Source organism: Dermochelys coriacea, chromosome 1, assembly GCF_009764565.3.
Source record: "Dermochelys coriacea isolate rDerCor1 chromosome 1, rDerCor1.pri.v4, whole genome shotgun sequence".
In the NCBI taxonomy this organism is placed as follows: Eukaryota; Metazoa; Chordata; order Testudines; family Dermochelyidae; genus Dermochelys; species Dermochelys coriacea.
The window spans coordinates 155,084,750-155,097,172 of NC_050068.2; the positions used below are offsets into that span (position 1 = coordinate 155,084,750).

The 12,423-nt window shown below is 38.5% G+C and overlaps 1 protein-coding gene across 3 annotated transcripts in view; it reads right to left on the minus strand.

Annotated features, from left to right (window-relative positions):
• Positions 1 to 304: 304 nt before the first annotated feature.
• Positions 305 to 12,423, minus strand: part of EFHC2 (EF-hand domain containing 2) — a 118,056-nt gene continuing 105,937 nt past the window's right edge. For 2 of the 3 annotated variants that reach the window (XM_038415072.2, XM_038415061.1), the window contains exons 14-15: positions 4,103 to 4,208; positions 305 to 635 (exon numbers count right to left, since the gene is read on the minus strand). In XM_038415072.2, coding sequence (XP_038271000.1) covers positions 540 to 635; positions 4,103 to 4,208 — 202 coding nt within the window. In that variant the 3' untranslated portion in view covers positions 305 to 539. The remainder of the gene's footprint in view (positions 636 to 4,102; positions 4,209 to 12,423) is intronic. The other variant, XM_038415081.1, reaches the window with a different exon arrangement.

The following is a 12,423-nucleotide window of genomic DNA, read 5'->3' on the forward strand; positions in this document are numbered from 1 at the left end:
TGTAATTATCTCTGATACCAGGAAATGTTATGCTGTGCTAGAACCCCTCCATAAACTAACTGGCTTTGACATAAACAACACTTAAGATTCAGCAGGGATACATCAATATAAAACTAAGCAGCATGAAAAAAATTGAAGAGAATATTAAATTATTGTGCTGATATAGTCTGACTTAATGTTGTCAGTGATAATTTTTGTTTGTTTGCAGATGAGAATGGTTTAGGGTCAGTCACACTTTGCTACATTTGATTCTCACTAAGATTTCTGAATATTTGTGCATTCTACATATAAGCAAACATGAAGATCAGTTTAAATGATATTTTTAATTGTGCTCATGTACTTACAGTACAGTACTTTATATTTTGAAAGAATTACAAAAATACATGAACTATATTTCTACATTGGAGTAAGAAATTTAAATTCAATAAAATCTATATCTGTGATTCTTTTATTTTTTAAGGAAAGTTGACAGTATCTGTCCAGATACGCCTGGTGAAGTTGCAACAGTAATTCAAAAGAAGTGACCTGCATAGACCAGATTATTCTTCAGTGCCAAAAACATCCTCTATTAGGGGTAAATATTTGATCCTTTTCACTGGAAGAGTTGGTGGCTGCCCACTCCAGTCATCTTCATGCTGAAAGTGATAAACAAGAGGACAAACTTAGAACTCCGTTTTGAAAACAGAAATAACTAGAAATGTCACAAAATAATGTTAAGCAAGTTATTTCATTTCTACATGCAAATCACCTGTGAAAAAACAAATGTGTAAAGCATATCTTCCTAAAGAATATGGTGGTATCGATTTTGATCAATGCTACTGAAGTTTTTATTAAAAATATCCCATCATCTCCACTTCTGCACAGTTTTTTTTAAAGATTAAAGACTAGTGTGTACTGTTTTATTCAGTTAGACACCTATACTTCAAAGATATGGAGGTCAGCTAAGAGAACAAGACATTTTGTAGGAATTGTCAGTTTTCAAACAAGTAGACAAAACAAAGAAGAAATGTAAGTTAGAAGATCAAAACTTCAAGACTAAATCACTGAGTAAGAATACAAACTGAAATTTTTGTTTGTCAAATATAATCATCTTACATCTAGACAAAATTACTGTCATGCATATTAAATCACAGCTCGGATAAAGATTCATCTGAGAAAGTCAAAGAATCAATAAAAGGATTTACATTCCCTTTGGTATCTTCTCATTCTTCTTTTCTTACTCATCTTTTCATTAAAATGTACTCATCTAAAATAAATTCATTAATAATAAATTGGATAAATAATGCCACCACAGCCAATTTGGACATAATTTACTAACTTGTTTGTTCATGTACTATAGTTCAGGATATCTCAGTATGTTATAAAAACAGGAGTACTTGTGGCACCTTGGATACTAAAAAATGTATTTGAGCATAAGCTTTTGTGGACGAAAACCCACTTCATCGGATGCATGCAGTGGAAAATACAGTAGGAAGATTTTATATACACAGATAACATGAAACAATGGATGTTACCATGCACACTATAATGAGAGTGATCAGGTAAGGTGAGCTATTACCAGCAGGAGAGGAAAAAAAAAACCTTTTGTAGTGATAATCAAGCGAATCCCCCCTACTGTTCCTCACAGGTTCTTGTCAACTGCTGGAAAAGGCCCATCTTGATTATCACTACAAAAGGGTTTTTTTTCTCTCCTGCTGGTGATGGCTCATCTTAAGTGATCACTCTCCTTACAGTGTGTGTGATAAAATCCATTGTTTCATGTTCTCTGTGTGTGTGTATATAAATCTCCCCTCTGTATTTTCCACCAAATGCATCCGATGAAGTGAGCTGTAGCTCACGAAAGCTTATGCTCAAATAAATTTGTTAATCTCTAAGGTGCCACAAGTACTCCTTTTCTTTTTGCGGAAACAGACTAACACGGCTAGCACTCTGAAATCAGTATGTAATTTACATCCTTTTTTTTTTAATACAGTTAATGCAGAAGTGATTCTCCGATCTAGTGGATAACTAAATACACCTCTGTGGCTTGGGGCAGGGATTGTTGTTGGGGTTTTTTTTTGTTCTGTGTTTGCAGAGTGCCTAGCACAATGGAGTCCTGGTCCAGGACTGAGGCGCCAAGGCACTACGGTAATGCAAATAATAAAGTAAGAATATAACCAACAGCTTCCATCTTTTTGGTCTTGTCTGCAACCTTGCTCCCCTTAAGTCCGTTCACTCTGCTGCCACTAAGATGGTCTTCTTATCCTGTAGCTCTGTCAGATCACTTTGCAGTGGAGGGGCTTACAGAAACACAAATGTCTTTTCCTGACCTTTACAGTATAACCCTGCCCACATTAAACCTGATATTATATTGATCACAGCCTTTGTTCCAATTAAGATGCCAATCCTAACTGACTTCTTGGTTCACAAGTGCCTTTGTTTTTTCTCCCTTGCTGTCCCATGGACACTGAAAAAATTCCCTGCCAAAATCCATAAAACCAATCCTCCCTCAAATCACCTCTGCCATAATGCCTACAAACCACTGTCATCTGATAACAGTGAGGCAAAATGGCAAGCTGTGATCACAGCTACTGACTGGCTTATTACAACTACAAACAGCACACTGCTTCTCCTCACTACCACTCAGGTCCTCCATCCCCTCTTCAAGATTCACTTCAGGCATACCACCTACAAGAAATCCGTCAGTGCTCAATGGCTAGTCTGAGGCAGTTGGGCAGGCAGCCAATACAGCTAGGAGAAAAATATGAAAATAAATAACGAGCCAACATATTTGTATATTTTTCTGCCTCTTTCACACACACACATCCCCCCTTCACATGGTGCCCATCCTTGTAGTTTTGTAAGTGATTTGGGTCAGAAACTGCATCTACCTCTGTTAGCAGAGCATCTAGTACAACAGTGCCCTAATCCTGACAAGCATCACTGGATGCTATCACAACATAATCATTGAGTAATATCTTTCAGTAGAATTCTGAACTCCCTGTTTGAAAAGTGCCCTCATCAAAACCTGGAGCACACACTTTTAAAATCTGAAAACATATCCAGTACAATGTGGATACTGTAAAAATATGTACAGGATCTTGCTTAGATACATACAAGAACATTTTTCTGAATTAATGAATCCAAGAAAATGACATCCAGGAAATCTTAGCAACTCAGAAGCACTGTGCCCTCACTAGCCCCTATAAACAGTTTTATAGGCTCCAGAAGTGTGAGCAAGTAGTGAAGCCACTATGTTGTCAGGATGAAAACATAGCACTTGTATATCACTGGTGAAAATATGCAGCTGCTGAATTTAAAATGCAGTGAACCCTATGCTTCTAAACCAGCAGAAGCAGAGAAGACTAAATGAAACACATTCAATATCAGTAGTCAAGGGCTGGGTCAGAAAAACGATGTTATATGTGCGCTAAAACGCTTTGGATTTCTTTGCTATGACATTTTAAAAAAATCAATTTAACTGGCTTATGCACAATTCTATTTTAAACCATTCTATTCTCACACCAGCACGAGACAGCTAGATCAGATTAATCTTTGCCGTTTGCTGAAATGACATTTTTACTTACTCTAAGTACTAGGCTGAGAGAGACATATTAGTCGATTTCTCCATGCTACTCCCACTACCTACCAAGGAAGTGGTGTATTCTATGCAAGTTTCCACTGAGTTATAGAAAATTGTAGTTACATTTTGCAGAGTCAGTGGAATTTGTAGACTTTCCTGATAATTGTGACTTCTGAACATAAGGTTTGTGTAATAGAAAGTGTGAGCACCTGATAGTTATGCCCTTGTTCACAGGAGAGCACAGCCATTTTCCTTCCTATATTTCCCTAGAAATCCATTAGAGATGTGGCATCCACTGTGCACAAAAGAGTTACAGAGCTCCCCTGCCTTACACTGGTTCTCTGCTTCGCCCAATACCTCACCACAGAAACAAACTGCTCAAAAAACCCAGACAAGATCCATAAAGATTGAGTCCCAGATATTCTTTGTTGGATAAATCAATGGTGTTAATATGTTTTGACTTAATAACAGCAGCGGCAGCATGAAAGGGGCTTTCAAGTTTTGTGCACTGCTTTTTTGTTTTAAACGACTTAACTTTACCTTTATAGGAACCTTTATTGTCTGGAAAGTCGGAACTGAATTCTCTCTCCAGTTCAGCCCATTGACAAACTTCTTATAATCTACTTGTTCCTTGCCATCTTCAAACCTAAAAGCCGAACATGTATATATATTTTGATTCAATTGTTACATATTGTAATATACTTTGCCATATTTTACATCACACAACAAATTGCAGTTTTGATAATTAATTTCAAAAATATAGAAAACGGACAACTGGCTAAGGAGAAGACTCTGCAGAATATATCTCTATTGTTCTATATATTACACTTCATATAAAACTTTACTCTTCATTATTGTCTGTCACATAGGACTTTTCATTGTCTTTAAAGTGTATGAGAGTTCAACTCATTTCAATTTTTTAAACATTACTATTAACCAATTTTTCTTCAACACACAAATGTTATGATCAGTGGCAGCCTTATAGTTTTGGGATAAGGAGAGAAAATGTTCTTGGAGGCACCCTGTAAAATCCCATCTTTATGTTTAGAAGAGAACCTGCTGGTGCTATAGACACAAGAAAATACAGCTGATCTGGTTTATTTTGCTACTTTGATTTATAATCCTTTCATAAAAATAAGCACCCATCCAAAATGCCCTGGGCACCCATTTTGTGATCACCCGTGCTGAGTAGAGCAGGACAAATACTTCCTACCTTTTGATTAAGAAGCAAGCATGTGCCATAAAAGTTGACTGGCATTAACTTTGATTGCACATATATTTTAAAAAAAGAAAAGGAGTACTTATGGCACCTTAGAGACTAACAAATTTATTTGAGCATAAGCTTTCGTGAGCTACAGCTCACTTCATCGGATGCATTTGGTGGAAAAATACAGAGGGGAGATTTATATACACACACAGAGAACATGAAACAATGGATTTTATCACACACACTGTAAGGAGAGTGATCACTTAAGATGAGCCATCACCAGCAGCAGGGGGGGGAAAGGAGGAAAACCTTTCATGGTGACAAGTAAGGTAAGCTATTTCCAGCAGTTAACAAGAACAATTGAGGAACAGTGGGGGGTGGGGTGGGGGAGAGAAATAACATGGGGAAAGTTTTACTTTGTGTAATGACTCATCCATTCCCAGTCTCTATTCAAGCCTAAGTTAATTGTATCCAGTTTGCAAATTAATTCCAATTCAGCAGTCTCTCGTTGGCGTCTGTTTTTGAAGCTTTTTTGTTGAAGGATAGCCACTCTTAGGTCTGTAATCGAGTGACCAGAGAGATTGAAGTGATCTCCAACTGGATTTTGAATGTTATAATTTTTGACGTCTGATTTGTGTCCATTCATTCTTTTACGTAGAGACTGTCCAGTTTGACCAATGTACGTGGCAGAGGGGCATTGCTGTCACATGATGGCATATATCACATTGGTAGATGCGCAGGTGAACGAGCCTCTGATAGTGTGGCTGATGTGATTAGGCCCTATGATGGTGTCCCCTGAATAGATATGTGGACAGAGTTGGCAACGGGCTTTGTTGCAAGGATAGGTTCCTGGGTTGGTGGTTCTGTTGTGTGGTGTGTGGTTCCTGGTGAGTATTTGCTTCAGATTGGGGGGCTGTCTGTAAGCAAGGACTGGTCTGTCTCCCAAGATCTGTGAGAGTGATGGGTCGTCCTTCAGGATAGGTTGTAGATCCTTGATGATGCGTTGGAGAGGTTTTAGTTGGGGGCTGAAGGGGATGGCTAGTGGCGTTCTGTTCTTTTCTTTGTTGGGCCTGTCCTGTAGTAGGTGACTTCTGGGTACTCTTCTGGCTCTGTCAGCCTGTTTCTTCACTTCAGCAGGTGGGTATTGTAGTTGTAGGAATGCATGATAGAGATCTTGTAGGTGTTTGTCTCTGTCTGAGGGGTTGGAGCAAATGCGGTTATATTGTAGAGCTTGGCTGTAGATAATGTATCGTGTGCTATGATCTGGATGAAAGCTAGAGGCATGTAGGTAGGAATAGCAGTCAGTAGGTTTCCGATATAGGGTGGCGTTTATGTGACCATTGATTATTAGGACCGTAGTGTCCAGGAAGTGGATCTCTTGTGTGCACTGGTCCAGGCTGAGGTTGATGGTGGGATGGAAATTGTTGAAATCATGGTGGAATTCCTCAAGGGCTTCTTTTCCATGGGTCCAGATGATGAAGATGTCATCAATGTGGCGCAAGTAGAGTAGGGGCATTAGGGAACGAGAGCTGAGGAAGCGTTGTTCTAAGTCAGCCATAAAAATGTTGGCATACTGTGGGGCCATGCGGGTACCCATCGCAGTGCCGCTGATTTGAAGGTATACATTGTCCCCAAATGTGAAATAGTTATGGGTGAGGACAAAGTCACAAAGTTCAGCCACCAGGTTAGCCGTGACAGTATCGGGGATACTGTTCCTGACGGCTTGTAGTCCATCTTTGTGTGGAATGTTGGTGTAGAGGGCTTCTACATCCATAGTGGCTAGGATGGTGTTTTTAGGAAGATCACCAATGGATTGTAGTTTCCTCAGGAAGTCAGTGGTGTCTCGAAGATAGCTGGGAGTGCTGGTAACGTAGGGCCTGAGGAGGGAGTCTACATAGTCCGACAATCCTGCTGTCAGGGTGCCAATGCCTGAGATGATGGGGCATCCAGGATTTCCAGGTTTATGGATCTTGGGTAGCAGATAGAATACCCCAGGTCGGGGTTCTAGGGGTGTGTCTGTGCGGATTTGTTCTTGTGCTTTTTCAGGGAGTTTCTTGAGCAAATGCTGTAGTTTCTTTTGGTAACTCTCAGTGGGATCATATTTTAATATGATCTATGGTGCACACACATTGAATTTCATAAGCCTTATGACATATGATTAGTTTTTATTACCAACCTGTAGTATTGCTTTCAACCCTCTGAAGAAAAAGTTAGAGTACTACATTATGCTGACATCCTAAAACTTCATTAATTAGACCTTTTGAAGTTGTATGTTCTCAGTATAGGTTGGCCTTTTGCTGGCTTGTGGAAAGTCAAGATATAATCCACAGCACAGACTCAGAGTTCTACAAGTTAACCGAGCAGTTTTTTTATATACAGGAAAAGTGAAAGAATTTAATTACTTAAATCTATACTGGACCACTTTCATCTAAGACTGTATAGGTGCAATCCACTGACTTCCACAAGCGTTGGATTGGGGCCAAAGTCCTTTGAACCGACTGAGAAAGCACCGTGATCAGCTAGGAATGCTGTCTCTGAACTAGTACCCTTAACTAGAGTGAAAATTTTCAAGCCTGGGTGTTGAAAATTAGGCTCCTAAATCCATATTTAGGCAGCTATGTAAAAGTGGCTTGAAAATATTCCTAATTCATACTGGTATATAGTAGGTGGCTACAAAGCCCTTGACTCCTATGGACTTCACCTGCTTACACAAGTGAATTTGAATAAGGAGATGACCTATTTTTGAGTTATGAGTTTGGAGTAAAAGGTACTAGATGGACTGGAAAGAGATGCCCTACATTTGAGTGATCAGAGTTAATATGAGTAGATACTATAATGCTTTTTAGTAATAAAGGAAGTTAGATTTGCCTCTTCCAAAAGGAGACAACTAAGATCATGTGACACCTTGTCCCCCTTTAGTTTAGCTCTAGATCATCATCAAAGCATTTGAGGCTAGAATATGGTTTAAGAATCATTCGTCCCCACAACACTTGGAGAACCATTTTCTTCTTTCTTTGGCAGAAGACAGATAGCTCGTTTGTGGCCTCTGCAGAATGTGTTCACCTTGGAATACCCCCAAGTGTAGAAGCCTGCTTTATCGATTTATAAGAATGTAGTGCTGAATGACTCAACCTGTTTACAAATGTTTTTTTCCCCAGCCAGGAAAGTTGCAACCCAAGTGTTCTTTTTCTAGATAGCAATATTTACAGAGCTTAAGTTCCCTTGTTTTGAAAAAACACTTTATTAAAATGTTAATCTGATAGCCGTAGAAAGGACTATGTCACTTTGACTTAACAGAATATTCGTCGAGTATGCTGTGCTGCTACTTCAGTTTGTTTGATAGCTTCTGTATATTCTGGGTATGAATAAGTGTTTAAGTTGGTTACGGGAAAAGATTAAAGGACTAATACAAGCTGGTTTGTTCAACTGGTCAGTATGAGCTAAGTAATGTTGGTGGCTAACCTGTGGTAAATATACTGATTAGCATGTACCTAACAAATGTATACCACACTACCTGTCTATCATAGGGAACTGAAAAACCAAAAAATGTTTGTAAAAAGTTAAGTTCTAAATATTGGTACCTGTGAGTTCCTTAAGGCCACAGTAGAGATAGGTGTGTCAAAAGTGCGAAACACACTGAGCTGGAGAGAGAGTATAGCAGGATGACCAGGGGAGCCTTTTGAGTCCTGCTGTCTGCCTCAAGATCTTTTTTGGTGTGGATGGGAAATTATGCCTACCCTCCTGGAGGGAGCATAGCAACCCCAAAACATACAGAGTTTTGAGGATAGGTTGCTGGGTAAGATCACCAGGGCTCACACACCAAGAGATAGCAAAAAAACAGAGGAGTCCTGGCCTGTTGTGGGAGGGAAGTTCTAGGGACAGAATTATTTTGGTCCAAATCTCATTGCTCTGGCCCTTCTGAGGATCAAAGATGCCTGTATGTCTTCTCCCTCTTTCTGTTAAGCCAAGGGAGGTGGGGTGCTCAGAGGAATGTATGACCCTCGGGGTAGTACCATGTAAAAACAAATTAACAGTTTTGCATTGTTCAAATTAAAATTGAAGCAAAAAGTAACGGTTTCATTGTGTGTTGGCTCATACACATGTGGAAACTTGGGGGCTATACAAGGGAACTAAAAAACATCCAGCAAACAACTGCAAACTGAAGTTGCTGCATTTTCCACAGCTCTACTCAAAATGCATCTAGTTTGCATAAAGTTAGTCTTTGATGCATGTACTCTTCTACTGTCTTGCTCATCACTGCATTCCATATAGGAATTACAGTAAATTTTGGAGTTACAGTGCGTGGGCCTCCTGGCACAAAGAGCTACCACTTGGGATATTAGGTTCCAGAGGCACACCCGCTCCAGTCCTCCCCAACTTGGCAGCTGCCCCCACAGGCTTTCCTGAGTCAAAGCTGCCAAGACTCCATCTGCCCTAGAAGCCCACCACAACCACCTCATAGCAGCAGGGCTGAGAGAAACCACCCAGATGTGTCCTCCATAGCAATTATTTAGCATAAAATTTACAATTTTTTTTTAAAGCCACAAGATGCGTGTAGTACGGACGAACTAACTCATGATCTTATATTTGAAATCTTTGTCGTACATTCCCTCTCCTTGATTCCTTTCCTCCATTTTATCTTTCCTCATTCACCATGTCTCTATTTAGTTTGTAAGCCCTTTTTAATTGTCTATTAGTGCATTGTTAGGTGCACAGTGAACAAATAAAAACAGAATCAAAAGAAAATACCAACTATTTCAAAATGCAAAATTTTATTTTAATTGTGCTTGTGTATTAAACAAGCTCATTGTTCCTTGTATGTTTGCATAAACTTAAAGAAATGCTATAATAAATGTTGCATTTTACTGGTAGAAACAAATAGGAAGCCTCTGCATATCTTAATACATCATGGTAAAAAATCTGCACCTACTCTGTAATTTCAAAAAATATATTTATACCAGTGAGACACCAAGAATTGCCTTAGTACTTTCAATGCACTGTAACTTAACATTATTGGCCAGGATTCTCTCTTCACTTGCTTAGCTTGGGATGCTCCTTGGAACAGAAAATGGGTGAAATCTTGGGCTCATTGAAGCCAATAGCAAAACTCCTATTTACTTCAGTGTGGCCTAAATCCTTACTCTGTTTGATAAGGGCCATGGACACTTGCAGCATTATATACAAATGTTAAATAATAGATATTTATGGGTATTAACTTTTAATTTTCTATTTAAAAAATAACAATAAGTTAATCGCTTCACCTCAGAAAAAAACTGCAAGCTGTAGGATATATACCCCTCAGCTAATGCAGTAGCTAAAGTTGCCTGTGTTGTGGGATTTGCCTTATTTTCCTCCTTAATATATTTAATAAATTCCGAAATGTTCATTAGAAATACCCAGGGAAACAAAATCCAATTTTTCCTCATCCATAAAAACAGGTGAAGGGACATCAGTGATAAGCGACACTGCTTTAGATTAAACAGTGGATTTTCCAGAAGTGAAACTGGCTTAGTAGCAGCAATGCTACTATGTTAGATGTTTCATGGCTGTTCAACCTTCACGATAAATGGGGGGGATGGAAGGACAAGATACTAAATATCCTTCAAGCACTCCTATTACCTGCAAGGTAGAGTTTGAGGCCTCCCAATAAAATGGAAATTAATTCAAATTAAATCTGCTACAGGAAACATTTTCCTGACCACAAACCCAAATAAACTAAAGTCACTATTAAATACACATCCTTACTTAAGTGGTATCAAGCCTTTGTTTAAGAATTTAAATACTTTTCTCTTATCTGTAATGTAAGGACTCACTGTACACACTGAGATCTTTCAATGCAATGAATCTTTATCTTATCACTCAAATTACTCGCAGTCCTTTATCATATAAAGCAACTTTTGGAAAGAAATGATCTTGCAATAGATATTAAGCATCCTCCTTGTCCTCTAAGATTGTATATTATTTTAATAATAATTTTAAATGAAAGGGGTTTGGTGGATTTTTAGTTTTGAAGCTGACTTCATTCAGCCCTCCCTTATAAGAGAAGCTGTCAGCTTTCAAAAGCTTTCCCTAATACCAAACAAGACACATTTATTTTTGAAGCCTATGATGTATTAGGTCTGCTAGTTCTTCTTTGGAGTTAGTAAATAAAGGAAAACTCCACTTCATCCCTCCTCTAGTTGCATCTACTCAATCACAGTCTTTGAGACCATGAGAACTCTAACTCTAAATGCCAATTGTCCCAATGCACTTTTTCTGTGTACAGCTTTGTGGGAGTTCTAAAGAAATGAATTTTATACGTCTTTTGACTAATGCTTGTGACCCAACCGTCAGAAGTGATGAATGGCCAGCAATTTGTAGAAGTCATCCATCTGGCTACCACAGAGAACTCCTCTGAATGCTTTTGGTGCATAGACAAACTGGGCTTAAAAACAATGGTGCCTTAGGTTTCTTAAGGCAGACTTTCAGGTAAAAAGTGACTTTAAAAGATTTCTCCCCCAAGCAATGTCCTGTGAGCTTGGTGAAGTATAAAGGGCTAGATTTGGGCATTACGGATTTAAAGGTGGTCAAACTTTCCCTCATCTTCCTCTTTGAACAGAATCCTGTCATTCAATGGTAAATCCCTGAAGCGTATATTGAACTTCTGCTAAAAGCTTGCATGCATGAAAGCATCTATTCCTGACAAGAAATAAGACCTCCTTCTGTTTTTGACATGATGTTAAGAGGTCTCCATATCCTCAAAATAATTTTCTTAATGATTTCTAGTAGGGGTAAAAAAGAGACCAAAGACCATATTCTAAAACTCAGACTAGACTGTTGGCCAGTTGGCTTAGCCCTGCTTCAAAGATGGCGGCTGAACTTGATAATTTCTCAAGGTCCTTTCCAACACAACATTTCTATGATTCTGTAGACGCCTAGCAATCTGTGATGAGTGTTCAGATCACCAACTGGTAAACCTGTTTTTATTGGGAACTCTGCCCTCTAGAGTCTTGACACAAAGGCACTGAACATTTGTGCTTTTCTGTTCTTGTCCTGATCATTGTAGCTGATCAAGAATTTTACTTCAAAGAATATATGTACAACCAAATTAACACTCCAAGAAAACATACTGAAACCGTTATGTAAATTCTGCTTTTGCCAATAATTTCTCTCTCTTTTCTAAAAAACTTAAAATATATATTTCAGGTAAGAACAACACCAAGAGTAATATAGGAGTAACAAAGAAGGACTGTTGTATTTATAGTAATACCATCTATTTGATTCATGAAATTTTCCACGCTATTCATCATGGCATCTTTCTCAGATCATATATAGTGTATCTTCTTGAGATACTATGTTTTTTCCCCAAACTAATACACGGAGAAAGTGACTGTAAAAATGGGAATTCTCTACCCATTTATCCCAGACAATAAACATTAGTGGTTAATTCCTGTAAGCTTATTCAATCATAGTATTCATACATAGCCTAGGTGATTTTTTCTGCCAACCAAAAATGACGAAAATGCTGCAATTCTCTTCCTTGTTAATTGCAAATGTTTACCAGTATGAAGACTCAAAGAAATTCATGGAAAGAATCAGCACAATAGCACATACACAATTCTGTGAACTCCTAAAATTCTTAGGAAATATTTCTACAATTTATGTTAAATACTCA